Source organism: Pollicipes pollicipes, unplaced genomic scaffold, assembly GCF_011947565.3.
Source record: "Pollicipes pollicipes isolate AB1234 unplaced genomic scaffold, Ppol_2.1 Scaffold_7231;HRSCAF=8579_pilon_pilon_pilon, whole genome shotgun sequence".
Classification (NCBI taxonomy): Eukaryota; Metazoa; Arthropoda; class Thecostraca; order Pollicipedomorpha; family Pollicipedidae; genus Pollicipes; species Pollicipes pollicipes.
In genome coordinates, this window is record NW_023597034.1 from 8737745 (window position 1) to 8764776 (window position 27032).

General features: G+C 52.3%; 2 protein-coding genes across 3 annotated transcripts; both read right to left on the reverse strand.

The window, feature by feature from the left end:
* Nucleotides 1–205: 205 nt before the first annotated feature.
* Nucleotides 206–14704, reverse strand: LOC119110547 (uncharacterized). 2 transcript variants are annotated; one of them, XM_037234419.1, is made up of 6 exons: nt 14505–14704; nt 13942–14174; nt 12871–13016; nt 6259–6336; nt 3864–3971; nt 206–360 (listed from the first exon to the last, which is right to left on the reverse strand). In XM_037234419.1, the coding sequence occupies exons 1-5, from the start codon at nt 14515–14517 to the stop codon at nt 3899–3901; spliced, it is 543 nt and encodes a 180-aa protein (XP_037090314.1). In that variant the 5' UTR covers nt 14518–14704; the 3' UTR covers nt 206–360; nt 3864–3898. The 2 variants fall into 2 exon arrangements, with proteins under 2 accessions (XP_037090314.1, XP_037090315.1); XM_037234420.1 differs by lacking the exons at nt 3864–3971; nt 6259–6336.
* Nucleotides 14705–15646: 942 nt separating this feature from the next.
* Nucleotides 15647–26812, reverse strand: LOC119110619 (tyrosine-protein kinase RYK). The gene is made up of 11 exons (XM_037234510.1): nt 26730–26812; nt 25290–25488; nt 24749–24882; nt 24395–24476; nt 24031–24192; nt 23513–23684; nt 22213–22502; nt 21681–21846; nt 21211–21363; nt 20549–20845; nt 15647–17322 (listed from the first exon to the last, which is right to left on the reverse strand). Exons 2-11 carry the CDS (start codon nt 25390–25392, stop codon nt 17211–17213), a joined length of 1671 nt encoding a protein of 556 aa, XP_037090405.1. The 5' UTR covers nt 25393–25488; nt 26730–26812; the 3' UTR covers nt 15647–17210.
* Nucleotides 26813–27032: the final 220 nt, after the last annotated feature.

The following is a 27032-nucleotide window of genomic DNA, read 5'->3' on the forward strand; positions in this document are numbered from 1 at the left end:
CTGCAGTGGAGGATGGACATACCTTCACTGCATGTAAGTCTACCCTGGAAATGATACGAAAAAGGACAGGCTGTTGTCACGGAGGGCATCTGTGAGGATAGCGTCAGGGAGGTCACTGAACTTCAATGCAAATCTTCTGCTGCGTGTTTGCGGTTCTCCAGAACGGCGGAACGACGGGTATCAGTCTGGGCTCAAGAAATTAGTCGAAAACGACGTCTGGTGTTTATTTGTTTTCCCGATCATCCACAAGATTTGACTGGCCAAGGGAGCACGTTACAGGCTGCCCTCGTTTGGACTACGTGATCCGTTCGGTGCCCGGGGATCTGACTTGATACCGGTCTTCTGGCTTTGCCACAGGACCTGAGAACACATCGCAGGGTCAGATGGGAGCGCTGCAGTCTTGATAGTATGACTGGAGAGTGTAGCATGGCAGGTGTTATGGAGTTGCACCAACTTTCATTGATTACGGCTTAATTTTTACATTGCGTCATTGAAAGTCGCTCGCGGCTTTGCTGCACCAACTTTCCACAGTGTGATGCGTCTCACCTGCAGGGAAGGGTAACCACGCGAGGGGTGCAGGGGCTCCCTTCGGTAGTAGATAAGCAGAGAAATATGCGACGTTTCATGTAAATACTGAAATGACATTTTCAACAGAGCGTTCAGCTATTTTGTTTTAACCGTGCCCATTACGTTCGCACTAATTAGTGCAGTTTTTTTCTAGTCAACATTGTGTGTCTGATCGGATCGGGATTCCGTCGCACCCAAACAGCTTGAGTGCCGCTGGCAGGGGAACGGGGGAAGGAAGCCTGGGATAGGAGAGTGATGTGGGACGGATGATCTGGCCTGAGCAAGCATATTCTGCAAGCAGATAGATGGTGCTATCAAAAGCATCACGGTTGTAACACGCTCAGCACTCAGCCATTTCTTCCTATTTTCACTTCATCCTGCATACCGCAGGGTACCGGCATGCCAAAAGGACACCCTAAACAAACCACACCCCAAATAAAGAATCTGGCATACCCCGTGCAGGTCACGTTTCGGTGGAAAGCTCCGAGGTGCATGCAGCATTGTCACGCATATCCACACTCCTTCGTCCAACAATTCTGAGGTGGTCCCTTATAGCCGAAGGAGTTAGCCTTGGCCATACCGTGCTAATGCGTTCGGAAAAACTAATTAGTGCGAAATAGATTAAAAGAACCATTCACTTTTAGGGATACTCAGACAAGCATCAGGCATAGTGGAAAAAGCTTATTTTTACCTATTGATATGCTTTCGAGAGCAAAATACTGCTCCAAATGGCATCAGAGTCGCCGCCAGACTGGCCTTGTCAGAGTTGCTACTGTAGCGGACGGTGTGTGGCTCACTGGTGGTAATCATACGCGTTACAAGGTGACGGTGGTGGTATTAAAGGGAGTATTCCATATCTTTATGGGGTTCTGAACTGAGATAGCCACTTTGAAGATCAATCAGTGCACTTCACGACCCTGCCGTTCCTAAAACTTAAAATCTTCTGGTTTCTAAGCACGACGCCCGCGAACTTGTGCCAGACTATTTCGTTGCAAAATATTACGAGGTCACTCAGGCGTGCATGACGCCATGGAAACGTAAAGTAAATCCCGTGATCCTCTTGGCCATGCGACACTGAAGGCTCAGCTGGATATCATCGTTGAGCCATTCGCGTCTGGCGTAAATCAGTACCATTTCGGATACCAGCAGAGGCCAACTGACCATACAGCAATGTTTTGCATGCAGTTCAAGTTTCGATCGCAAATCACGTAGTTTTGTACTGCATAATGTAGGAAATTGGACGGCGATACCAGTGATGACGGAAACAAGGCTGGAAATCTGATATCTTAAAAAGTATCTTAACCGAGCATGTGAATGCGAGCGAACAATATAAAACCTGGTCCTACCAACAACGCACCGATGGCACGGCACCTCTCGAGAAGATGAAGTACTGCAAGTGAGTTAGCTCGTCCGCTACAACAGCAAGTTTGCACGACCACTTTGGCAGACCATCTGACGTCATAAAGCGTCCCACGATGCAGCAGAACGATGACGTATCGAGGATCATATTTACTGAATAGTGGAGCTTTGATGTCTATAGCAGTGTTTACACTTAGAATCATGCCAATAGTTAGAACTGAGCTTATCTGATGCCTGACTTAATGTGCTCACATATGAAACATTTCCTTTTAAAGGACATGGCTGCGAACTTCGGGGAGTGATCTTGAAAATCCTTACATCAGTTCAATTACGTTACATCATGGCATGAGTTCAATACCGTTTAATCAATCGATCAATCAAATAAATAAACAAAGATATATATATATATATATATATATATATATATATATATATATTATTCATTCATAGCGTTATCAATAGTGATATACCGGTATATACTGACTGATATACCTAATATCAGTTACCATCGGTTACAACGATCATCATATTGATCACATATTCAATTGCTATATCATCCTCATCTGTTCCGTCGGCTGGCTTCTTATTTCCTTATTTCCCAAACTGAAGCACTCCAGTGCAGATATACCAATACGTAAAAGAACATCTAGAGGTCGAATCCACGCAACACCAAAGTATCATGTCAAATATTTCGCACCATTGGCCGGATGGGGCGATGAATGATTGTACCAACGAGCCGGCATTCCAGCTACGCCATCGAATGATTTTGTTTTTTTCTCCTTTCGTCCTCAAAGAGCTTCGACACGTGCAAATTCAGCATTGATAGAACAGCCGCATGCATATAAACAGACACGCGGGCGCCAGGCAAGGTCAGTTCACCGAGTTGATGGTCCCGTAATCGATGTCAACCAATACGTTAAATATTGCTATGCATATACCTTTGAGGGCTGCAAAAACCCGTCAGCCCACGAACCACGTGGCCAATGTACTTGTTTTTTTACGATGCATGATTGTCTCTCTGTTTGTTAGTTTTCCCGGAGAAACTACAAAACGTAACAGATCAATTGGTGTCATGCGCATAGGCCACTTGATCTACGACACAAGTTTGAGTATGAGAGGAATGATGCCCCGATTACAATCGCTCCAAAAAAGCCTAGTTTCGTATCTCCGACAAAAGACAGTTGCGATGAGCACCATATGCATCTGGCACTGTTTGCGAAAGATTGCCCGACACAACGTCCGTGCCTTGATATGTCAGTGTAGAGTAACCCAGCAGCAACACATTTGTGCTATTCGCACAGTAAGAGCACCATGGAACATGATTGTTTCAACGCATCGCGGGAATCTTTGTGCTACGTTATGTTTCTCCCACTCTCCCGCTCTTTCCTCCCCATTCCTCTCTATAATATCTATCTCTCTCATGGGCTGTGCGCGACACCATATTCGTCCTCCTCTGCCGAATTCCATGGAAATATGCCGGTGCCCCCCCCCCCCCCCCGCCGCTGACCGTCAACAAAGCATGCACTGGCTGGTACGGGAGCTCTCAAACTGGGCGAGCCGCCTCGTTACACATGTGGCCACGACTCGCAGCACTTATCAAACGGGCTGGTACTGGCCTGGGGAAACCGAAATGTTTGGCCAAGACGTCTGTGAGTGAATACTTAAAACAAATGTCAAGAATAGCGGCCCGTCCAAATTAAAGGAACTGCACGGCGCCAATGCTCGCAGAAATCGCTAGTCCGTTCGCTGGTGGCGTCTGTCATCCTTGGAAAGACCCACAGAGCCCTACGTCTCTCTCGTAGTCGCCAGCTTCACGAGAGTGGGCCCCCTCCTCAGGTCACGAGGTCGATGTCTCTCTCGCAGTCGTCAGCTTCACGGGAGTGGGTCCCCTCCTCAGGTCACGAGGCCGCTGGTCTCACTCCCTCCGCATGACTCACCGGGGGGCTGCCCGGACCGCGCGAGGCTGGACACCTCAGCATCGCCAGCCCTTGGTAGGCGGATACGGATTCCAGTGAGTGTTGAGGGCCCCTTGAATGTGCCGGTACCTGTGAAATGAAATTCATTTCTGTCTACACCACCATCGATGACAGCATGCTCGAGATATTTAGTGGCGCATTTGTTTCTGGGTGAATAAAGTAAGGTTAGCTGTTTGGAGCGTACAATTTTGGCTTCGTTTACGTTTGCTGGACGTGACACCGCAATTAGGGTTTAAAAGGGTGTTTAATGAATACAAGAGCGTTAAGACGCGCTCGGGTGGCCGGCTGGATACCCTTCGCTCGGGAGGGGGTTAATTTGACCCCACTGGGATCTCGGGAACTAAGAGAGCTAGAGACACCAAATTTACAGGGTGTGGTGACCTGTACGTGAACTCACTTATGTCGAATTTTGAGATTCCTGGGTCGGGACATTCGTTTCAAATAATGTATAAAAATATAATTCCGGGTTGGTCTCTGAAGTGCCCCTAGAACTTAGATAACTGTTTCTTAGCAAAAGACCACACCCCCATTCAAGGTCAGTGACCTTTTTTTACCTTTTGAGAGTCATGGTGACCTAAATCATACAACACTGTTTCGAGTTTTGCATTCGAAAAAGCGACGAAGAATGCGCTATGCAGTATGTTCCTAAAAATAAAACGTCTACCTGGGTCGTTTTAGGTCAATGACCTATTCTGACCCCTAAAAGTCCATGGAAGATGTAGAATACGGTTCATGCAATCAATAAATTCAAAGTGAGCAGCGGAAACTACCCCACACAGCAAGCCCCACGGTAAGAAAGCATGTTGGTTTTGACCTTAGTCCGACCTTTCTAAGTGACCTCAGGTCAATTTTACCTTCTCATTCAATTGTTGTGTTGCCAAAGAAAGCATCTCAGGGATGTATGGCTTTGTTTAGCACTCCGTTGTTGCTTCTGATTAAACGATTCCCTACAAATTGACCTCGCTGAAACCATGGCCTGATTTTGACCTGTCATAGGTCCGCGACCTTACAAGGTGCATCTAAATGCTTAACACCAAACGATCCGCCATTTAATTGTCGATAGTTATGCAAAATTTGGCGCGGGTGCGCCGCGTCGCTCGAAAACAATTCTGGAAAAACCTTTAGGGAGTGAATTTGACACCCACCCGACCTCGTGTTAAGAAGCCTTAATACGCCCTCAAATGAGGGTCGATTTGACTTCCTTCAAATATTAGATAATTAAGGAGCTACGCTACGCAGACGTGCCAAATTTTGCAAAGCTGGAGGTAATGGAACAGCAAATCCTTTGATATCAGCAAGTTGGATGTACCTTGTACGGTCACTGACTTACGGGAGATCAAAGTCAGGCTGTGGCTGTCAACGAAGTTAGCCTAGGATTCGTCCAATCTGGTGCGACAATCAAACAGAGTGCTAGACGAAGCCATACACCCCTGAAAGTTTCTTGGGCAAAACAATAAAATTTAGGATTACAAAAAAACAATTGACCTGGGGTACGGTATGAGGATTAGACGAATGCGAAAACTAATCAGCTTTTGAACTCGATAGCTTGCTACATGCGGTAGTTCCTGGTACTCATTTCGAACCCATTGATATCAGAAGCCGCAACGGACATCTTACATGGACTTCTCAACGCTCAGAAAAGGTCAGGACCTAAAATAACACAGATCAACATTCTGTCTTTTGGAACATACCATCTAGCACAATCCTCGACGCTTATTCAAATGCAAAAATCAAACCAATCCTGCAGGATTTTAGTCACCGTGATCTTCTTATGTCAAACGATGTCACTGTCCTTAAATGAACACTAGTGTCGTTTTGCTTCGTACGGGTACTTATGTCCATGGCTGTTGGATGAGGACGTCTGGGGTACATTGGACACTAATCTCGACTTTTAACCTTGTGTGATATTATTTGAACTAAACATCAGACGTAGGAACCTCAAAACTTGATACAAGTGCGTTCACATACAGGTCAACCTATCCCTTGATTTTGGTGTCTCTAGCTCTCTTTAAATGTTGAGATCTCAGAGGTCCAATCACTCTCCCCTATCCCCCCCCCCCTCCACCCGAGCGAAGGGTATCAACTGGCCACCCGGGCACACGTCAGGTGACAGCTGATTAGATTGGGCAAATACATCATATAGCGCTATATTTTTATCAAGCTACCCTTAGATATATCCAGTGTATTTGTAATGTTAACTAGATGTTGAACTTCAGTTAGCCTTCGACGGGTATTTGATGTTCATCGCGATCCTTGCGTTCATTTCAAATCACTGTGATAAAGATTCTTGAATGCTAATTAATTGAGGGCAGTATGCAAAACATCCTCGTGGAGAACGGAATGCCACGAGACGTACTTGTTCTTTGATCCGGCCAGGCGTCCCCTGGCGATTTCTTCCTTCAGGTTACGGTAACATTTCTGGCTGTCCACATATCTACAAAAGAACATGATGTCACGTCATGCCTTACAGAATGTCAATAGGTATATATCATATAAGGCAAACGTGATACAAAGCCGAAGCCACCATTATGTTTACAACTACCATTAATTAGCCATGCATAATAGCGCGGCAGCGTTTTGACAGATCATGCCCGTTGCCAAGTGGAGTGAGGCGCTTCAAAATATGTTACGATTTTGGCGTTGTGCGAAAACATTGAGCGGCTTCCGAGAAGATCAGAATGCCATCATGAGTCTTCGTCAATCTTGTACGGACCGTGGAAAACGGGATGCGTGCAGCATTTATCATAACCCAACCGAAGTGTTGATTTGATATTGTAGACAATCCTAGACTTTCGTCCAGTCTCTATCCTTCCCGTCAGAGCAAACACCGTGTTGAGGGTTGTGCAGTACCACCTTCTACCCCCTTTGTGCACAAACCATCTCCCTGCTTTTTCTCAATGTCGCTCCAGACATCGCTGTCCTATTGGAACCGCCCAGCTCACAGCCCTGTGTCCCCAGTGGATGAGAACAAAATTTGTGTACTCTGCTTGACAGATCTTAGCAAAGGCTTCCGGGAAGTCGATCATTCCAAATTATTTCCCAGGCGGTGGTGGTATAGTGTTAAGGTCGTTCACCTCTGGACCTATCGGCCCTGACCTCGGGCCCCTACCCACCCCACTACTGTATCCCATATAATACGTAATAAATGAATCCGTTTCGAAATGGCCCCGGAAGTCGATGAGATGTAAGCGCCTAATCGTTACTGAATTACTTTTCAGGCTGCAGCTGCAGTGGAACAAAAACGCATAGTTTAAACTGCATCTTTCTGACCAAATTGAGGGTCTGGTTTTCTTCGTCATCACATACTGGTCAGTTGTCAGTCTTCGGTCCCGTTCCAAAAGCTCATAATTTTTTTCAGATGTTCTCTCCAGAACCTCTACTTCGATGCTTTTCGAATGACCTGAGCCTACATGCCACTGACGCCTTTGTAGTACAAAAGGTCGATGTGCAGGCACTGGTTTCTAGTCCAAAATTTTTAGCTCAAAACTGCTAAAAAACTAAATTGTGCAGACGCGTTGCCAGCTTAGAAACGTAATGAGTCACTTCAAGTGGTTGCTATTACAACGAACTTTATGCCAACAAAGGAACATCCGACCCCTCTTTCGGGATTTGTCACAACCTACAGGGCACCGGTCCTCACAACGTAAATTCCGGGTGTCCCCCACCGCTCCTCACTTGGAGGCCAGGAACTTCGGTGTTAGCTTTGACCGGTGCAATGCTGGGGACGCTGAGGAGAGCACCCTGGCTCGGAAGTGTTGTGGGGTCCTAGCTGGCCCATTTTACCTTCGCCACAATCTTCCCCGGATAGTCCTCTCATACCTTTCCCTACTTATCTTTTCGCACGTCCGATACTGCCCAACCGCTAAACCTTACCACCAGCGTTCGCTGATGTCTGACTCTCTTTTAGCATGTCCTCAAAACACATTTTATTAGTCTCGAGCGTTACGCAGAATTGATGGCACCTGTCGTGTTCGGATAGGATTCTAAACACTATTTCGTGACTTCAGGGTTCAATGAGGGATTCAATCCGTGTTGTCGTTGGTGCCTAACTTGTCAAAGCGCGCCGCGTGAATGATCTGCCCCTGTGTCACTGACTTGCTGATGTGAGCAGACTCAGGCCCGAGAATAGCCCCGGTAACCTTTGTCAGGGTTCCGGACGGGCCTTCGAAGGACATAACGGCAACTACTAAAGATCACCCATGCTCCGAAAAGTGTCGAACATTAGGACGAAACTGAACGGTACTTACGTATGCGAAAGGGCTTATCAAGGTTAAATGTGTCATCATTTATTCATTTTGAGCATTGATTATCATTGATGTCTAAAATGATTTAGGCATTTATATTAAAATCATTCAGGCATTAATTATCATCTTAGGCATTAACGTGCATGCAGGCATGTTAATGCATGCATGCACGTCTTGGTCAATCGCACGGGCCTAACAGGAGCATTCCGCAGTTGATGTTGAGGAAAGCATCAGAAATCATGGAAAAAGCTCACTTGCAACTATTAGTGTGATTTTAAGTGCAAAAGGCCGTTCTAGACTAAATGAAATCCTTTTTTAGTAAAGATGTCCGTCAATGCCTCATATCATGTTGTTGTGACGTTCAAATCGCTGTCAGATTAGCCGTTTGACAATCGCCACTGCAGAGAAACGGGCCGACCGACTTGTAGTACTTCAACTTTCCGATAGGTGGCTTGTTAACTGATGCGTGTGAACCGAACGGAATATCGTTATGTATGCGGTTTTGGGTCTTTCTCGTGGCGTTCTTGTACATTTGTCCGTAATGACTTGTTTCTTCTTCCATTCGAATGCCTGGTTACGGCACCATCTAAAGTTATTCTATTTCCAGCCTTATTTCTTGCTTTCACAAGTACAACTGCCCAAATGCCAGTGTTATCCATCACAAAACGTGGTTTGTATGCAAAAGCTGCGTGAAACGCTTACAAGGGATTGCAAGCCAAGCGGCATCCGTTAATGCGGCAATTCAGGCTGACGTACTCCAGGCACGAATAACTCAAATATTATCTTTTCTTGACCTATAACGCTATATGGTCATCGATGGGGCAAACTTGTGGCGATTCTATGGCGTCCTGTACCTCTGGGCGTTTGTAAATAGGGCGGCGTGAAATACCTACACGAGTTCGAGTGCGTGTAGCTGAACAACGTAAGGAGCTGAAGTCTTGGGCAGGACGTAGCTGTGAACTACATGAAATCATCTTGAACATCGTTATCTCAGTTCAAAACGACATACAAATGTGGAACAGTCCCCTTAGTTGAATTTTTGGCGAAGATTCTGCGATATTCAATCTGAGGCAACCAGCAAAAAACAACCTGAAAGGAAAGAGGCCATTACTGCCTCACTGGAAATTCCGGGCCACTTAGACACGCAAACCCTAGCACCGCAAGGCGAGTGGTTAGAACGGCATCTTTATGGAATATCACGACACACTGGTATCACATTTTTCAAATCCACTCCTTTCAGACCCGTAGCTGTTTGGAGACTGCATGGGTAAATATACTCGTAAGATTCAAGTACAGCATTAGAATTAGTGTTAAAAACATGCGCACAACGATCCAGCAGGTGGTGCTAGCTGGACAGGAGAATCGCGAGGGTATATGGTCCGTTTGGCGCGCCGGCGTGTCCGTGTGGTTACCAAACTGAAAACATTCATCGTGTCGTTCTCTCATACCCAAAAAGCATAGAGCAACGAAACGATCTGTTTAATAACGCATCTTAAATGTTGCACATCGATTTCAGACACAATTTACCTTCGTATCAGTTACAATCTCTTTTGTATGGCGCAAGTCTCATGGACGGTCCATTTCCAAAATTTCTTGCTCTTTGCTAGACGATTATTCCTTCCAAGTGTTGTCAATGATTCTCTCACCATACCATAAAAACGTGACATACCCGATGAGGTGTGTGATGACTGGTCATCAAACCAAATGAAGTAGATGAGCGAGCTGTACAGTGGCGGCGGTGACAATTAAACATTTTTTCTGTCCGTTTCCGACAAGGAGTCTCGATTTAAGCGTTTGCTTTCGCGGCTTTCTGACTTGTGTTCACATTTCATTACATATGTTGTTCAATAAACATGACGAAGATGATGATGACGATGGTGATAATGATCATAACATGAACAAGGACTTTGGGTTCATTTCAAGCGCCGCATGAATTTTCTAGTCAGCGTGACGCTCTACAGACTCTTAGCTGGAGCGTAGACGCGTGAATAGCGTGGCACGTTTTCTTTTAATATTTCAGGACCACTCATAGCAATAACTACACATGCAGGGTGTTATATTACCAGGTGTGTCTGCACGCACTACGCGTGTGCCAGCGCCATGAACAGTACGAACTACGCTATTCGTCGAGTAAGACACACTTCATCCGTTGTCGGTCGCGTGGGAGCAAACTGACTTGTTAATAAATTATCACATTGTGCTATTTCTGTCTGACGCCGATCACAATCATCATCATCACTGTAATTTATTCTGCACCACACTTAGCCACAACGCGGCAGAGCGACAAAGTATTGCAAGACCAGAAAGCACGAAACAAGCACTGAATGATACAAATTAAAAGGTCATTAGCCTCAGAAGTTCCTATAGCCGGTCTGTCCCGACAGCTTAGCTGGTTAGAGCGCCTGCCTTCCGATGCACCTGCCCATGGCGTTGTTGTTTTGAGGTCAGGCGACGTCAACGGGCAGAACAGACCGTGCCAAGTATTGCGCCACGTTTAACTTTGGCCACTAAAGTCTGCTGTTGACGCAGAATAGTACAATCGGATGACAGGGGTCAGGATCCCCGCGACAAACACTGCTTAGCGTGAAGTCTGATCCCAGAAATCCATCCAGTCAAAGAGGTTCGGATCAAATCTTCCAAAACGTAGGCGGCGGGATTTATCACCGTGCTGGCACAGGAGGAGCCACAGGGCGTCCAGCACACCGTCTTCACTCGGTGGGACACACATTAAATGGTGGGTCTATGCTACCAACGGCCACATCTAAGGTCTATGCTACCAACGACCAAACACGACTTTTCTAGCACAATTGGCCCTGACGTCTATAAGAACTGAGTTTGATGTGGTGGCTGCTGTATTAGTTGAAACTGCCACCTGCCGTTTTTTTGTTTTGCATCTGTTCCGCGCAAACTTTGTGGACATCTCAAAAATGGAGGGCCAAGCATTACCTGACCCGGAATTGTTTTGATTCCAGCTGGTGGGGCAGATGACACCGCCCTGCACGACGGGGTGCAGGGTCACATTTGCTGGGGTTTGACATCAAATCGCTTCCTGCCTCGTGACACGGAGGATGCTGTACTTCCACGAACGACGTTAGCCAAACATCACGCACGCATTTAGGTGGCGATACTAAGTTACCAGCAGATACGAGTGATCATCCAAGAATTCGGCTAGTAGTAGAAGATCCTTCTTGTCAGATGGGACCCCTTGGCATCTAAATTGGCCGCAAACGCTGGCGAACTGCGTCTGACGTTGCACTGGGTGGTCTCGAGAGCCAGAAGTGATCCTGGAGTCATCCCACGTTGCTACGTTGCTGAACAAATGCGAATCGCGAGTTCTGGCGAGAAAAGGGTCCTAACAAGCTCGCTGATCAGCGGTATCTCCAGCAATACTGAAATGACTTAAATGAATGAGACGGAACCAGGAACTAGTGAACCTATAGTTATCAAACTCATTTGGATTCAGACCCGCGTTTTCAACGGCGCGGTACCACGGTTCTGTGTCATAACGGCTTTAGCACAGACACCGCTGGGAGGCTGGCCGTGAAGCAAACGCTCTGTGGTGACCAGGCCCGTCCCCGAAGTAGCCCCACGCTTCAAGCTCGGTATCATCTCTGCAATTCCCTCGGTAATGACCACACGATAACCAGTAGCCTCATATCCTGAACAGCGTTGAGGAACCGGCACTGATATTTTGGGGACAGCTGCTCGTCTCGTCAAAGTGACCTCGAAGGTCATCAGCCCTAATAACGGGCTGTGCAGGTTGTCCTGTAGTCTGTGCTCGAGTAACATGCCGCCAAGGGAAGCCCGTTTGCCCGTTCCTACGGATTTCTGATCGCCCGAGTTGTCGTAAGTACACCACAAGCCTGACGAAAAATAGTGTGGTTGAAATGGGTCGGGAAATACATAGATATCGCGCATCAACATGACTTGACTTCGGACAACACTAACCGAACCAGTGATGACGTTGTCAGCTGGACTTGGCAAAGCATCACGCATCAGGTAACATGGCAAAAAGCAAGACAGCCGCTCATTATGCAGAAGTTCCGGTCAAGTTGTTTGCCAGTTTTCAATTCCGCGGAAGTTACACAAAGAAACCTTTTGATCAGATCACCTTTTACTCATCATGGGAATTATCTTCGTCCTAACTGGGGACGAAACTCACAGGTTCTCTACCCGCGATGTTTAGGTTTGCGTCTGAGAGTCTTAGGAGTCATTAATAGATTATATTACGCGTGGACGAGAAGGGGAGGATTGGGCGTAACGGAAGCGTGACAAGGGAGAGAGAGGGAAGGTTTTAGACAACATAAAGTCATGCTCAGGTGGGGTCGCAAATCGTGTTAAAATCTTTAAAAAACAACATAAAGCTTAGAAGATATGCATAGTTGGCTCTCTCTCGTGATAAAGGAAGCGCCATTATGGATTCACATCTCTTGCTCAATTAGGGGCTAAACGGACGTGAATTTGGCGACGTTGTGCCTTACGCAGCGTAACCAGGGTGAGGGAGGGTTCGCCAGCACAACCAGTGCGTTACCAGGGGAGAGGTTGAAAAATCTCCAACACGTGTGACGTAGTTTATGGTCTGCCCTTGGAACCTCGTCTGGCCACCCCAATTACAGGAACCGCCACACAGCTGGAAGTGGAGATAGCATCGACTCAGCGCTGCTGGCAGCGCACTGGGACCGGCCGCCAGCCGCGGTGCGCGCCTCCTGTCCCCTCCCACCCACCGTGCCTCGGTGTCGCGGCAGCGCTCCAGCATGCGCTCGCGCAGGTGATCGTCCGATGTGGCGTGCAGCTGGTGCCAGGCGTCACGCTCTGCCAGCCACTGGCGGCCATAGTCGTGTGCCACCATCCTGGCCATAATCTCCTTCTCCTGCGGCAGCGGAGGAGGAGCCCGCCTTGCAAACACATGCGGATGGCGGGCGCCCGAGGAAGCGCCCGGTGTGACCGGCACCACGACAGGGGCTGGGATAATGTGGCAGCCGGTCCTACCGGCACAATAGCGGGGGTCAGGTCGGCCCACAGCGGGAGCCAGGATACTGCGGCGTCGGGTTCGGCCGGCACGACAGCGGGAGTCAGAGGACGCTGCGGCGTCGGGTTCGGCCGGCACCACAGCGAGAGTCAGAGGACACTGCGGCGTCGGGTTCAGCCGGCACCACAGCGGGAGTCAGAGGACACTGCGGCGTCGGGTTCGGCAGGCACTACAGCGGGAGTCAGAGGGCACTGTGGCGTCGGGTTCGGCCGGCACCACAGCGGGAGTCAGAGGACACTGCGGCGTCGGGTTCGGCCGGCATCACAGCGGGAGTCAGAGGACACTGCGGCGTCGGGTTCGGCAGGCACTACAGCGGGAGTCAGAGGACACTGCGGCGTCGGGTTCGGCAGGCACCACAGCGGGAGTCAGAGGACACTGCGGTGGCGGGTTCGGCCGGCACTACAGCGGATGTCAGAGGACACTGCGGTGGCGGGTTCGGCCGGCACCACAGCGAGAGTCAGAGGACACTGCGGCGGCGGGTTCGGCCGGCACCACAGCGGGAGTCAGAGGACACTGCGGTGGCGGTTCAAGATAGCCAAGGAACCATATCTGTTTAGCCTGTCATTGCGTATTGCTCAAGCACCTTGGATATGTTGTGAATGTAATGATCGTTAACATAATACAAGTTTATGGCTATTAGTGTAGGATTAATATACATATCATCCTTGATATGATTACGTCCGCTTTAGTCCATTGCTGATGGGATGCCTAGGAAAATCCAGGGGGCTTCCGTCGAAGTGATGATGACAACAGGCGCTCAACTTACGTGCAGGTACGACGGGATGAACAGTTTGCTATTGGACGGCGAAGACTTCTTGCCTGCCCCCGGCTGACCGCCGTCCGTCTTGTCCTTCACGGTGGCACACGGGAATGCCACTGGTTGGTGGGCATGGTGCGAAGGCGATTGTTGCGCTTTGGGCTCGCATGCGCAGGGCTGGGCCACCTGTCCACTGGCACCGTGACATGCCGGCGGGGGACAGCCGTCCCCACACGCACGACCTGCCGCGGACTGCTAGGTCAGGGGACTGCGCGAGGGGCGATGACCTAGGGCTGACGAGGAGGTTCACCGGACCGAGTCCCACATGATTATGAATGATTAGAGCTTAACGTCTTATGAGATGTCAGGGCCATTTTAAGGCAGGGAGTCTTACACTAGTCTTCTTCGATTCTTCGACGTGCGGCAAACCGCAACGTAACAAAGAAGAGAAGCATGCAAAGGACGGCAGGAAAGGCGCGCGATGGCTCTTGTAATCTCGATCGGCTTCATAATAAAACCAGCACGCTGGTCACTATGGCGACATTCGAGAACCAACATGTATTCAAACTTACCCTCATTCGTCATGGTGCGCACTGCTGGTTGTTCGCCAAATTTGCGCGAAGCAAAAATGAGAGAAACTCAGGCAAAAGCATGCATATGGTCCAGTGTGAGGTTTATCCAAAGAATGGAAAAGCGGCCCGGGTGTGCACGTTAAAATAAACCGAACATAACAGAGGTGAAACTGCTAAAAGCCATTTCCGAACTTTCTCCTAAAACCATGCGGATTGTGAATAAACAATGTCATTTATTTTCTTCATGCATCTCTCGTGCCAGAACGGCATCTTTCACTATTGCTATTGACATAAACTGAAGGCGTCTTACTGTTCCTGAGAGCCTCGAGTATACTGATGCTGTGAAATACCATCTGAACAATAACAGAAACTTTTAAGTGCATCGAATATCTAAATAGCTTCCTAGCGACACTTAAACACCATCGTGGTAAACCATCGCAAGGCATACATAAAATGTGTGCATGTTAAACAATCGAGTGATTGCGGCATGATGCGATTAAAAAGAATCGCCCGATGTGGTTAAAGACGGAATGTTTAGCATTTGAAGATATTGAAGCATCAGATGCGAAGAAACACGCTCACTTATCCTTACTGGCATACTTTTAAACAGAAAAGACTGCTCCAGACAAGGTAATGCCCGTTTAGTAAATTAACCGCTCAATACGCTGTTTGATCGCGTCACCGTACCCCGCACTACATTGAGTCAATTGACGACCGTTGCATCTGGAAATCGTGCTCACAAACACCACATACGAATGGCTCGACCATTGTGATTGTGTAGACCTTTACCGCCGTATGGCTTAAGGAATGGCAGGATTTGAATAGCGTTATTATTACTTGAATGCTAAGGTGATCTTGACGTACCCTCGTCATTTTCGCCGGCGCGCAGCTCAGAAACTAGACGGGTTTAGGTCTTAAAAGGCCAGGGCTGTGAACTGCACCAAAAGGCCTTCAAGATGGCTTTTTCAGTTCAAAATCCCACGGAAATGTTGAACACTCCCTTCAAGGCGATTGATGCTTGCTAAACGCTGAATGAAACAGGCTGCCGCAGCGGGTATCAATCTGTGGATGTCTCCAGCACGTGAAATACGTGTCATCACTTCTGATCGGGTTACTTACGTATTTTTGAACACAGACATCAGTTTTGTTAAAAATGCATTTCCTATTGTGGCACAACTCAGTACAAAACAGGGCAAAGAGGCTACCTAGGGCTACTCGGGGCTTTAAGCCGATGACACTTGACACCCGCAAACACCTTGATATTCGACAATGGAAACCGCCACTCACGGGGTCGGGCGGGTACGAAGCTCTAAAACCCTGATACAAAAATATTAACTAAGATGAGAAAACTCAGTCACACAGTCGAAAACACACAAAACATTTGAAGCGTCGGTGACGGCACACTCCCACAAGCGTGAGGCCCAGAGCACAAGCTGGTATCGCAATGCGTGGACGTCGGTTCGCTAGCTACACGTCAGTAGCGTGAATGAAATCATGCTATGAAGTGGTGTTCGTGTACAACCATAAAAAGCGTCGTGCAATGCAATCAGCACAGTTTGGCGGGACGAAAACTTCTCTTTACACACAAATCACTCAATAAAACTGTCAATTATAACATATGAATGTATACCGTCAACAATAGTAACTGTGCAATAACTAGAGCCAGTAAAGGCGTTCAATAATACCGGCAGTTCATGGCAGCTCAAAATCGGCCTGCGAATTTGTACCAAACGTTCAGTGCAGAACACATAGCTTTCGGGTGCAGCAGCCCAGTCAAACGACACGATACAGAGCGTCTACTTCCTTGTCGCTCACCGACGGAGGAAAGACATTAGCAGAGTGTAAACCAGCGGGCACAACACCAAAATACTGATCCAGTTCATAGCAGCAGCGACACTCGGCCGCAATGAGACAAGGGTGGGTCGAGGTCGCACGCCAGGTGTCTCAGGAGGATGACACGCCGCCGGCCACCGCCGATGCGGTCACCCCCGCGCAGCCCCCGACACGGCACCGGCGGTGAACCGGAGGCAGCGCAGCGCGGGGTCCCACGGCGGACGGGGCGGCACGTCGCGCGATCCCCCCGCTCCGGAGAGCGCGCTGATCGGTCCCCCTGAAGCGGCTGCCGACCACCGGACGAGCACGCCACATGGCACACGTACGAATGGCGAAGCACGGCGCGCCGGCGGGCTCCCTTGGCGAGCGGGCAGCTGACATCAAGCGTTGCGGTACGCACAAACGGACAGTAGGCGCTGGCGAACGCAAGGAAGCGTCGTGGGTACAGCGACAACAAAAGGTACGGCACAATATCACAGGGCTTTATCCGACGATGAACATTACAATGGTACGAGCAGCCAAGATGAAGAAACGCAACATTGAGGTCGGTTGTAACAATTGCACTGCATTGCCCATTCACACTCCACCAGCTCACCACGTAATCCGTAGCAGCCAATACCAAAGCATCCACCGCGGGGTGGCCGCACAGTCTACATCGACAGCCAACCCAAACGCCGCCGAACTCTCCAATTCTCGAAATGCAAAACCCTGACGCACGGTAACCCCACACAAACGGAACGCTCCGTCCGCGCCTAATATCGTAGCTGATGCACTGACGTGGCGTGCGTGCCTGCCGGAGTCACCCGGCTGGCGGCCACGCCCCCGGCCGGGAGAGCGGAGCAGTGCGCAGGTCCGCGCCGAGACGGTCGGCCACTACACGTAGTTGTCGAGGTGCATGTGGAAGTCGATGAGGCAGGACTGCAGGTGGTGGAGGCCGGGCCGCTCGGCCGGCTCAGTCGCCCAGCAGTAGGCCATGACGGCGAACCTGCCGGACAGGCGGCGGCTGCGTCAGCCCGCCTCTCAGCGCCGCGCGTCGAGCAGGGACCCGCGCTCACTCCGCGCGGCCGAACGAGGCTCGCTGCAAGCTGACCGTTCTCACTTCACCATTCGCCGGACGAGCGTTTATTCCACTGTCGCCAGACGAGGAGCCTCCCTCGTCCTTCCACCGCTTTAAAGTATCACGAATACCGCCGTCCTTTTCAAGGAGTTTGGCTGCATCTTTTACAGAAGTGGCTATGAAAACGGATTTCTCTATCCGTAAAGTTTGTTGCGAAGACCCTGACCCCACCAACCCCGGAGACCAATGCCAACGTAACAGGTAATTTTGTCCGTGCCATTTTAACGTGACGTGCACCATGAAGACACGGCTGCCCCAAGCGAGCCCGGTCCTCTCATGGCCGGTCGTCCGGTGACGAGCGTCTCTGACGGGCCCCACAACCGAGCGCGGCTTCTGGCACGTCCGGTGACGAGCGTCTCTGACGGGCCCCACAACCGAGCGCGGCTTCTGGCACGTCCGGTGACGAGCGTCTCTGACGGGCCCCACAACCGAGCGCGGCTTCTGGCACGTCCGGTGACGAGCGTCTCTGACGGGCCCCACAACCGAGCGCGGCTTCTGGCACGTCCGGTGACGAGCGTCTCTGACGGGCCCCACAACCGAGCGCGGCTTCTGGCACGTCCGGTGACGAGCGTCTCTGACGGGCCCCACAACCGAGCGCGGCTTCTGGCACGTCCGGTGACGAGCGTCTCTGACGGGCCCCACAACCGAGCGCGGCTTCTGGCACGTCCGGTGACGAGCGTCTCTGACGGGCCCCACAACCGAGCGCGGCTTCTGGCACGTCCGGTGACGAGCGTCTCTGACGGGCCCCACAACCGAGCGCGGCTTCTGGCACGTCCGGTGACGAGCGTCTCTGACGGGCCCCACAACCGAGCGCGGCTTCTGGCACGTCCGGTGACGAGTGTCTCTGACGGGCCCCACAACCGAGCGCGGCTTCTGGCACGTCCGGTGACGAGCGTCTCTGACGGCCCCCACAACCGAGCGCGGCTTCTGGCACGTCCGGTGACGAGCGTCTCTGACGGGCCCCACAACCGAGCGCGGCCTCTGGCACGTCCGGTGACGAGCGTCTCTGACGGGCCCCACAACCGAGCGCCGCTTCTGGCACGTCCGGTGACGAGCGTCTCTGACGGGCCCCACAACCGAGCGCGGCTTCTGGCACGTCCGGTGACGAGTGTCTCTGACGGGCCCCACAACCGAGCGCGGCTTCTGGCACGTCCGGTGACGAGCGTCTCTGACGGGCCCCACAACCGAGCGCCGCTTCTGGCACGTCCGGTGACGAGCGTCTCTGACGGGCCCCACAACCGAGCGCGGCTTCTGGCACGTCCGGTGACGAGCGTCTCTGACGGGCCCCACAACCGAGCGCGGCTTCTGGCACGTCAACCAATAGTTCAAGCTCATATCGCTGTGAGCTAACCCGCAGCAAGTCCACGATAGGTCTGCCGCACCAGTGATGCAGTAATCAGAGCCCTGTCCACTGAGTCGCGGGGTCGGCGCGGTGGAACCAAACGGAAGGCAGCGTCGCGTGATCACCCTGCCACGGATTACTGTCAACAAACATACGGCGCTTGACAGGTCCAACCGATCAGACCAAAATATTCAATGTAGACCCCTATCTTGAGCTCCGTATGATGGGACTGTGGAAAACCGGCGATGCACGGTCCTCTGCCCTCCGGGCCAAACACAGATCGAAGCGGCCGGTGTTTTGCCCAAGATTGGCCGGCAGGCCGATCCACCAGTTCCCTTCAGAAAACATTGACAGCGTTATAAGGCTGTTTTGTGTTCCACAGGAAAAGTTGACTGAGGCAACAACCGAGCTCAGAGGTTCTCGAGAGAGAATCTGTGGACTGACTTATACATTTACTGCGACCAACCTAACAGCCGTACTTCTGTATTTTTTGTCAATTCGTTCATACGCTGACCACAGCGCAGGGAGACAAAGCCAGTCTCACCGAACTGAAACTGAATGATTCCACGGTACACATCGCCGGTGATATTTCTTTAACTTCAAAGCATCAGCCCTATTTGATCTGGCTGGACTTTGCATGGTCTGGTCTAATTTCATTCGAACTAATTACATCATTACGCGATATGTCAGCAAACCCAAAAGATAACGTCCTTTAGAATGCATGTTCTACGACACATGCTTGTTAATGGGCATCCGAACGCGACGCGTGGTTAGCGTGACGTCCACACGGAGGTCACCACCCGTCACCCATGACACGGAGGTCACCACCCGTTACCCATGACACGGAGGTCACCACCCATCACCCATGACACGGAGGTCACCACCCGTCACCCATGACACGGAGGTCACCACCCGTCACCCATGACACGGAGGTCACCACCCGTTACCCATGACACGGAGGTCACCACCCATCACCCATGACACGGAGGTCACCACCCGTCACCCATGACACGGAGGTCACCACCCGTCACCCATGACACGGAGGTCACCACCCGTTACCCATGACACGGAGGTCACCACCCGTCACCCATGACACGGAGGTCACCACCCGTCACCCATGACACGGAGGTCACCACCCGTCACCCATGACACGGAGGTCACCACCCGTTACCCATGACACGGAGGTCACCACCCGTCACCCATGACACGGAGGTCACCACCCGTCACCCATGACACGGAGGTCACCACCCGTCACCCATGACACGGAGGTCACCACCCGTCACCCATGACACGGAGGTCACTACCCGCCACCTATGACAAGTGGCGCCCTCCGATGTCGCTGAGGACACAAACACCTTAAAGAACAGGCACCAACAATAACGGCATGATGCCTTTTGAGGTTTCCCGAAAGCCCAAGGGGAGGGTACAGTGAGGGCCCTTGTCCGGAGGGGGTTAAATAGCGCGGCGAGACAACTCACTCCAAAACCACAGGATAAAGCGCACGCCCTGACCTACCAACCGGGGGAATAACCGCTGGCCATTACAGCCGGGGGTAAATGTTTCTTCGGACACCCTACCACAGTGGATAATTAGCATCCGGCCGCGCCAGCTCGTACCAACCTGGAGTCCACACCGCGGTATCTGCTACGCCCCTACACCACATGTGGTTGTCTGTCCCACCCCACCTACTGACGGCCGCCACGCCGCCTCCCGCACCGGCCAGTGTCCGGCTCCGCCAGCGGCCGCACTCACAGCTCGTCCGGGCAGTTGACGGGCTGCGCGAGCCGGTATCCCTCGCGCAGGTAGGCGGCCATCTCGAACGGGTCCACCTCCACGTACGGCTGCTGGCCGAGCGTGGTCAGCTCCCAGAAGAGCACGCCGAACGACCAGAGGTCGGCGGCCGGCGGGAAGCGGCGCTCGGTCAGCGCCTCCAGCGCCAGCCACTTGACCGGCCTGTTCTCGTTGTCGCCCAGGCAGTGGTAGTCGTCGGGGAAGAGGTCGCGCGACAACGCCAGGTCGCACAGCTTCACGCGCAGCTGGTCGTCCACGCTGCCAGGAGGGAGGCGCGCGCGGTCAGCGCCGTCGGCGGGGCGCTGCGGGGCCGGCCAGCTCCCACAGACACCCGGCTGCGACGCCCGCGTTAGGCGAGGCCGGGATGGCGCCTGGGACCGTAACGTAAAGTAAAGCAGCCGCGAGGGCAGCTCAACGCCGGCCAAGGGCGGATGACTTCACTTGACAGCCCCTTGGAAACCGACTGCCTTAGTCCGACACCGCACCAACCCACAAGCACACAGCTCTCACTTCGTTGGCGTAATCGCGACCTCGCACGACCGCTTCTCAACATGTCAGCCACTTCACACCGCCAACGCGGCTCGACAGCAACACGCCCGGCAGGCCACCGCCGAGGTACGTACACGCAGTTGCGGGCGGCGACGTCCCGGTGCACGAGGCCGTTCTGGTGCAGGTGGCTGAGCGCGTTCAGCACCTGGACGGCCATGTGTACCACCTCCTGCGTGAGCAGCGTGCGCGACCACGCCTCCCCGACCGTGCGGCACTGGTGCAGGAAGCTGCGCCGAAGCACGGCTGTCAGTGGGGCGCGGCAGGGAACCACAGGACACGGCTGTCAGTGGGGCGCGGAAGAGCCTCACAGGACACGGCCGTCAGTGGGCCGTCAGTGGGGTCCGAGAAAAGTGAGCTGTTTAACACTGTACAGTTTAATGCAGTCTAACACTGCATTACATAAGAATGGTGGGTCCCCTTTGGCAGTCGGTGTGCATTTACAACAGGCGGTCCGGGAGTCGGTGTGGCGGCAGTCCCCGGCCGGCCAGCACCACCCTTCAGCTCGGTCTCGCGGCAGCCGCTGCGTGCCCGGCCGGAGGCTCACCTCTTGAGGTTGACGCTGGGGTAGTACATGTAGACGATGCGCGGGCGCGAGCCGTCCGCGCCGTCCGACACCACGCCCATGGCCGAGAGCAGGTTGGGGTGCGCCAGTTGCGTCAGGGCGGCCGCCTCGCGCAGCATCAGCGACACCTGGGTGTCGGAGGCCACCTCTGCCGACCGGCCGGCCGACGGCGTCAGGCGCAGCACGCCGCCGGGCATGGGACGGAGCGGGCCGCGGCTGGCAGCGGCGCGTCCAGGCCAGGCCAGCGTGTAGCGATAGTCGGACACGCATCGCTAGTGGCCAGATACGCTGCTCCGCGTCATCGCACACGCTGGCGCACAGGCAGAATAGCAGAATAAACAGAAAAGTACCGAAGAACGGAGTGGCTTTGCTTGGTAGCGACCCGCAGTGCGCGAGCGACGCCCGTTTCTGGACCCACCACTGACACAGCAGAGGCCAACACCGCCGGCTTTGACCGCCGGCGGTCGGTTTGAACAGAGACAGGGCGAGGCTGCCACCGTCCCGTCACACTCACCTGTGGCCATCTTGACGAGCACGGGCAAGTCGTCCTGCTCATCCTTGACCAGGTGACCCTGGCAGATGCGGCCAAACGTGCCCTCCATCAGCGTCCGCTCCACCTCCAGCCGGTCCACGTCCAGCGGCTCCAGCACGGCCGGCGGCGCCGGCGGCAGCGGCTCGCAGGGCGGCGGCGAGTCGACGGAGCGCGCCGGGCTGGCCGGCCGCGGCGGCGCAGTCAACGGCAGAGGCGGCGGCGGCGGCGGAGGCCGCACCGCCTCCACGGACGAGTACTGGCTGGGCGGCGAGCTGCCGGGCCACAGACGCGTCACCACACGACGCACGCCCTCGGAGAGAGCGGCGAGCCGCAGAGGAGCCGTCGGATTCAGTAGCAGTCCAACTTACGACGCATGCATTTACTGTCTGTCAATTTAACTTTGCTACATAATGTTGTGCTGTTGTATTTTCACAAGGGGTTTTATGGTGGCATACCAAGCTCGTACTATGCCGATGTACAGAACATCACACAAAACAGTAGGTAAGCAAAAGATTGCTAGCTTGCAACAAACGTCGTCTTCACGCAAAACAGCACCTCCTGGAAGTGCGTTACTTCACGGCGTGTGGTTCTCCCCGACACAACTTCCCGCTGCCCGCGAGTTTTGCACGGAAGGAAGGCGCGTCGTCAACAACAAGCCAGCTTAACCTCACGAGCCGCCGCCGGTTGTGGGAGGGGGATTCGCGTCCGGTGGGATGACACTCAGTCGCCAGGGGGGGAAAGGACTCCCAGCCGCCGGCGAAGGGGGTGGAAGGGAGGGGACGACTCACGGCCGGTGGGAGGGCTCCCAGACCGCCAGCGGGGGAGGGGGGAGGATACGACTCACGGCCGGCGGGAGGACTCCCAGCCGCCAGCGGGGGGATGTGACTCATGGCCGGTGGGATGACTCCCAGACTGCCAGCGGGGGGGGGGGGGGAGGATACGACTCATGGCCGTTGGGAAGACTCCCAGACCACCAGCGGGGGGACGAGGATACGACTCAGGCCGGTGGGAGGACTCCCAGACCGCCAGCGGGGGGGATGACTCACGACCGGTAGGAGGACTCCCAGACCGCCAGGGGGGGGGGGGGGGTACGACTCACGGCCGGTGGGAGGACTCCCAGCCGCCAGCGGGGGAAGGACTCCCAGCCGCCAGCGAATGGGGTCAAAGGGAGGGGGACGACTCACGGCCGGTGGGAGGACTCCCAGACCGCCAGCGGGAGGATGACTCACGGCCGGTGGGAGGACTCCCAGCCGCCGGCGGGGGGGGGGGGGGGACGACTCACGGCCGGTGGGAGGACTCCCAGCCGCGGCTGCAGTAGGCGATGCCGACACCGGTGCCCACAGCCACCACCAGCAGCGCGCCGAGCGCAGCCAGTCCCACGTAGAAGGTGGCCGCCGAGCCGAACCCGTCCTGCTGCGTCATCACCACGATGTCCGCCTCCAGCGCCGAGCGCTCTGTCACGCCAGAGGGTCACGGTACAGGTCAACCCTCGAGGCAGAATGCGGGCGCGGCCAGGGCTCGTGCTCCGAGACAGTCGTCGCCACCACTCTTAATCGAACAAAGGACATTGCCTGAAGGGGCGTTAGCCATGTTGATGTGGCACAGCGATTTGGACATCGTAAATGTATTATCGTCACCGGCCGCAGCCGAAGCCAGAGCGCTACTGAGGCCTCAGCACGTGCCAGCAGCCGCCTAACGACCAGCTGCCGGTTGGCCGGGTCGGTCGGGGTCGGCGGGGGGCCGGCAGGCGGCTCCTGTCCGTCCGTCCATCACACGCGACCATCCGCCGTCGCGCCTCACCGGTGCAGTGCTTCCGCCGGCGCAAGTTGATGCTGGTCACCCTGCTGGACGACATGACGTCCAGCTTGATGACGAACTCGGCCGGCGCGGCAGCCACCGCCGCCGGGTCGAGCGAGCAGGCCAGGCTCAGGCGGAACTGGCCCAAGCGCCGCGGGATGGTGCCTGCCAGCCGAACGCACCGTCAGCGACACGGCTACGCACAGGAGGGGTAACGTTGCGACCGCAGGCTGGCTCAGGATGGTCGCACGCATAGTTAGCGGATGAACGGCACTTCGACACTAGCTGCGTAACGCACCTCGCTACACACGTTCGTCAGTGTTCGGGTAGTCGGTAGCCGCAGTTTGCTGCTGAAGCACTGTCTCACCTGTGTGTGGAATGTCAAATGCCAGTGAGCGCAGCTTGTTCTCACTGCCTGGAAGGGGGTGGCTGACGATGGCGTACGTCACCTGCAGTGGATGGCACCACCTCCATTAGGCCATACCCTGCAGCAGCTGCCATCAGCTAGCCAAATCCACAGATCTGAATTTGACCATGGCAGTACCCTTGGTGTGTGGCCATGAAAATCACATGTGTAGCTCTACACTTCCCAAACTGTCAGAGATAACTAAACCATACACAACATGGCCTTTAGTCAAATAGAGTAGCTTCATCAGCTGGAATCACTGCAAATTTGTTAACACCACATCTCCCACGCAGACTGCTCTACATACTGACTTACGTTTTCCAGGTCCCTAGCCCTCCAGGAAAATGTTAAACTGTTCATCTCATATGGCACCTGGAAGTTGTATGCCACTGTATTATGATTGACGTTTCCGTTTTCCACGTAGAAGAAGTTGCCTGGCCACCCAACCACTGTGAAAAGGACAGTGGTATTTAAACCCAGCACAAGCAAGGCATGGTCTTCCATGACAATTATGAGGATGTTGCAGAGTCATGGGTTATCACCACATTCAAGTTGGAGTCATACAACACTAAATGTCTATTCCAGACAAATAGGCAGAAAATGCAGCATGGGTCCATCTCACAAATACAATTATGTGCAATACCCAATGTCATTATTGGGTATTGGACAGCCACTTTAGCTATGTAGCTATCTAGATACCTAGCAAATAATTTTAAATGATTGACATGTTTATACAATGTTGTGATCTTAAGCAGCTTGGAACAAACAGCATCTAGTTTGAAATACAAAATATATCATTGATGTACAGAGCTGGCATGATCACAATGTAGCTGTATTTCATCACACATGCACTTACCATCCATTTTTCTGACTTCATCTTGTGACAGAAAGAAGTCAAATGAGCTGTGGACTGAGGCTAGGATGGAAAGGCTAACCACAAAAAGAAGAGGCTCAGTCATATTGATGACATACTTTCAGCACCAAAAAGGACCAATGTGGTCTATGCACTTGATCCTGTGCTGGGCCTCTATAGTTTTGACCCATAGGTAAAAATCCTGAAATGAGAGCAAACAGCAGTGCTAGTAACAGCAGACTTACTAAATGATGATACAGAACAGCAGAAGATGACAAAAGACCCACCAATGACTACCTAAGCTCTACCGACAATCAATGATCTGTAAGGGAGCATCATCAGTTAATTATTCACTGGCTATCTCTGAGGTATGCAGCTGGCACCATTCCAGACTAGTAAAAATGCATGCCACCCGAAAATGTCTGATGGACAGCAAAACAGCCAATCATTATGGTGCTGCACATGTCTGCTGTATGGATCTGTGTATTCAGTTTGGCACACTAACCACCATTTTCAATGCAGATACGCATTTTTTGAGAGGTATGATGTTGCAAATATAATTTCAGACAACAATTCTCTGAAATGCTGCACACAGAACATCGACATTGTGCTCTGGGCATCATGGCAGCACATGACGAGACGATAAAAAATGCTGTCACTCAATGCTGAAAAAGTTTATTGTTATGCATACAATATTTAGGGGCACAAACCCCTTTAAGGGAAATTCCCTGGATGCAGCAATGTCATTCAACTATAATATCCCTCATGGCAATTCTGTTGATGCATGCAAAGTTTAGGTGCCCAATGGTTACTGTCAAAACATACTATCTGCCCCAAAACAGCTTGTTGACATGTTTGCCATGGTTTGCAGACTGGGTAAAAGCTAGATAGAGCTGGTGTAAGTTTGATGTCAGCCATATACCCCCTTCTCTGTCTGAGCAGAGTGATCCATGGTCCCATCCTGGATAACAGAAGTGACTGTAATGTTGCAAGGGCCCTGTCAGGGACAACTCTGCACAACATTCATCCACTGCAAAAAAGGCCTATAAAAATGGGTGTGCTCAACACAGCACTTGTAAGCACAAAACTCAGGTCAAGCTGAACTGGGTTCAATTTTTATACTAGTGTAGTATGAAAAGCCTATAAAGAGCATGTTCGCCTGAATTCACCCTTGCAAGATTAGCTCTACACATTGTAATTAACTGTGACTGTGCACTGAAATCTGAGGGCTCAGATTTACGGTGTACATTCACTGGAATTGTTGCCGCAATGTCGCTGCTACGCCTAACATGTTCGACGTAACGTGTATTTTTTGCAGCCTGGTCAAGAGTCCCAACAAACCCCTCTGACCTGTGTAGGGTACCCATGCCCCACATTGCCCCCCCTCCCTTCCGACAGCAACATGTCAGTTCGTAACAAAATATGAAATATAAAGCAACTAACCAGCTGTGTTCCACCACGACCTCTGAACCTGGCACACGCCTCTCACACTCTCCTCCCCGCTCCCCCGCTTCGACTGATGTATATTACACCGTGCGTTTGAGGAACTGCTCAAACATAAGCAGTTAAGGCGACAGATCTGACGCATCTCGTTCCTCAACGCAGCTGATATTGGTGCAGCCAAAAAATGTCCCTGAAATGTTGTGAGGTCATAAGAAATAAAATGTAATATTTCGTACATCATACACTATTTGATCATTTTAAAAACCAAGTTTGTTCCAATTATATTTCAAAAATGTGTTATTG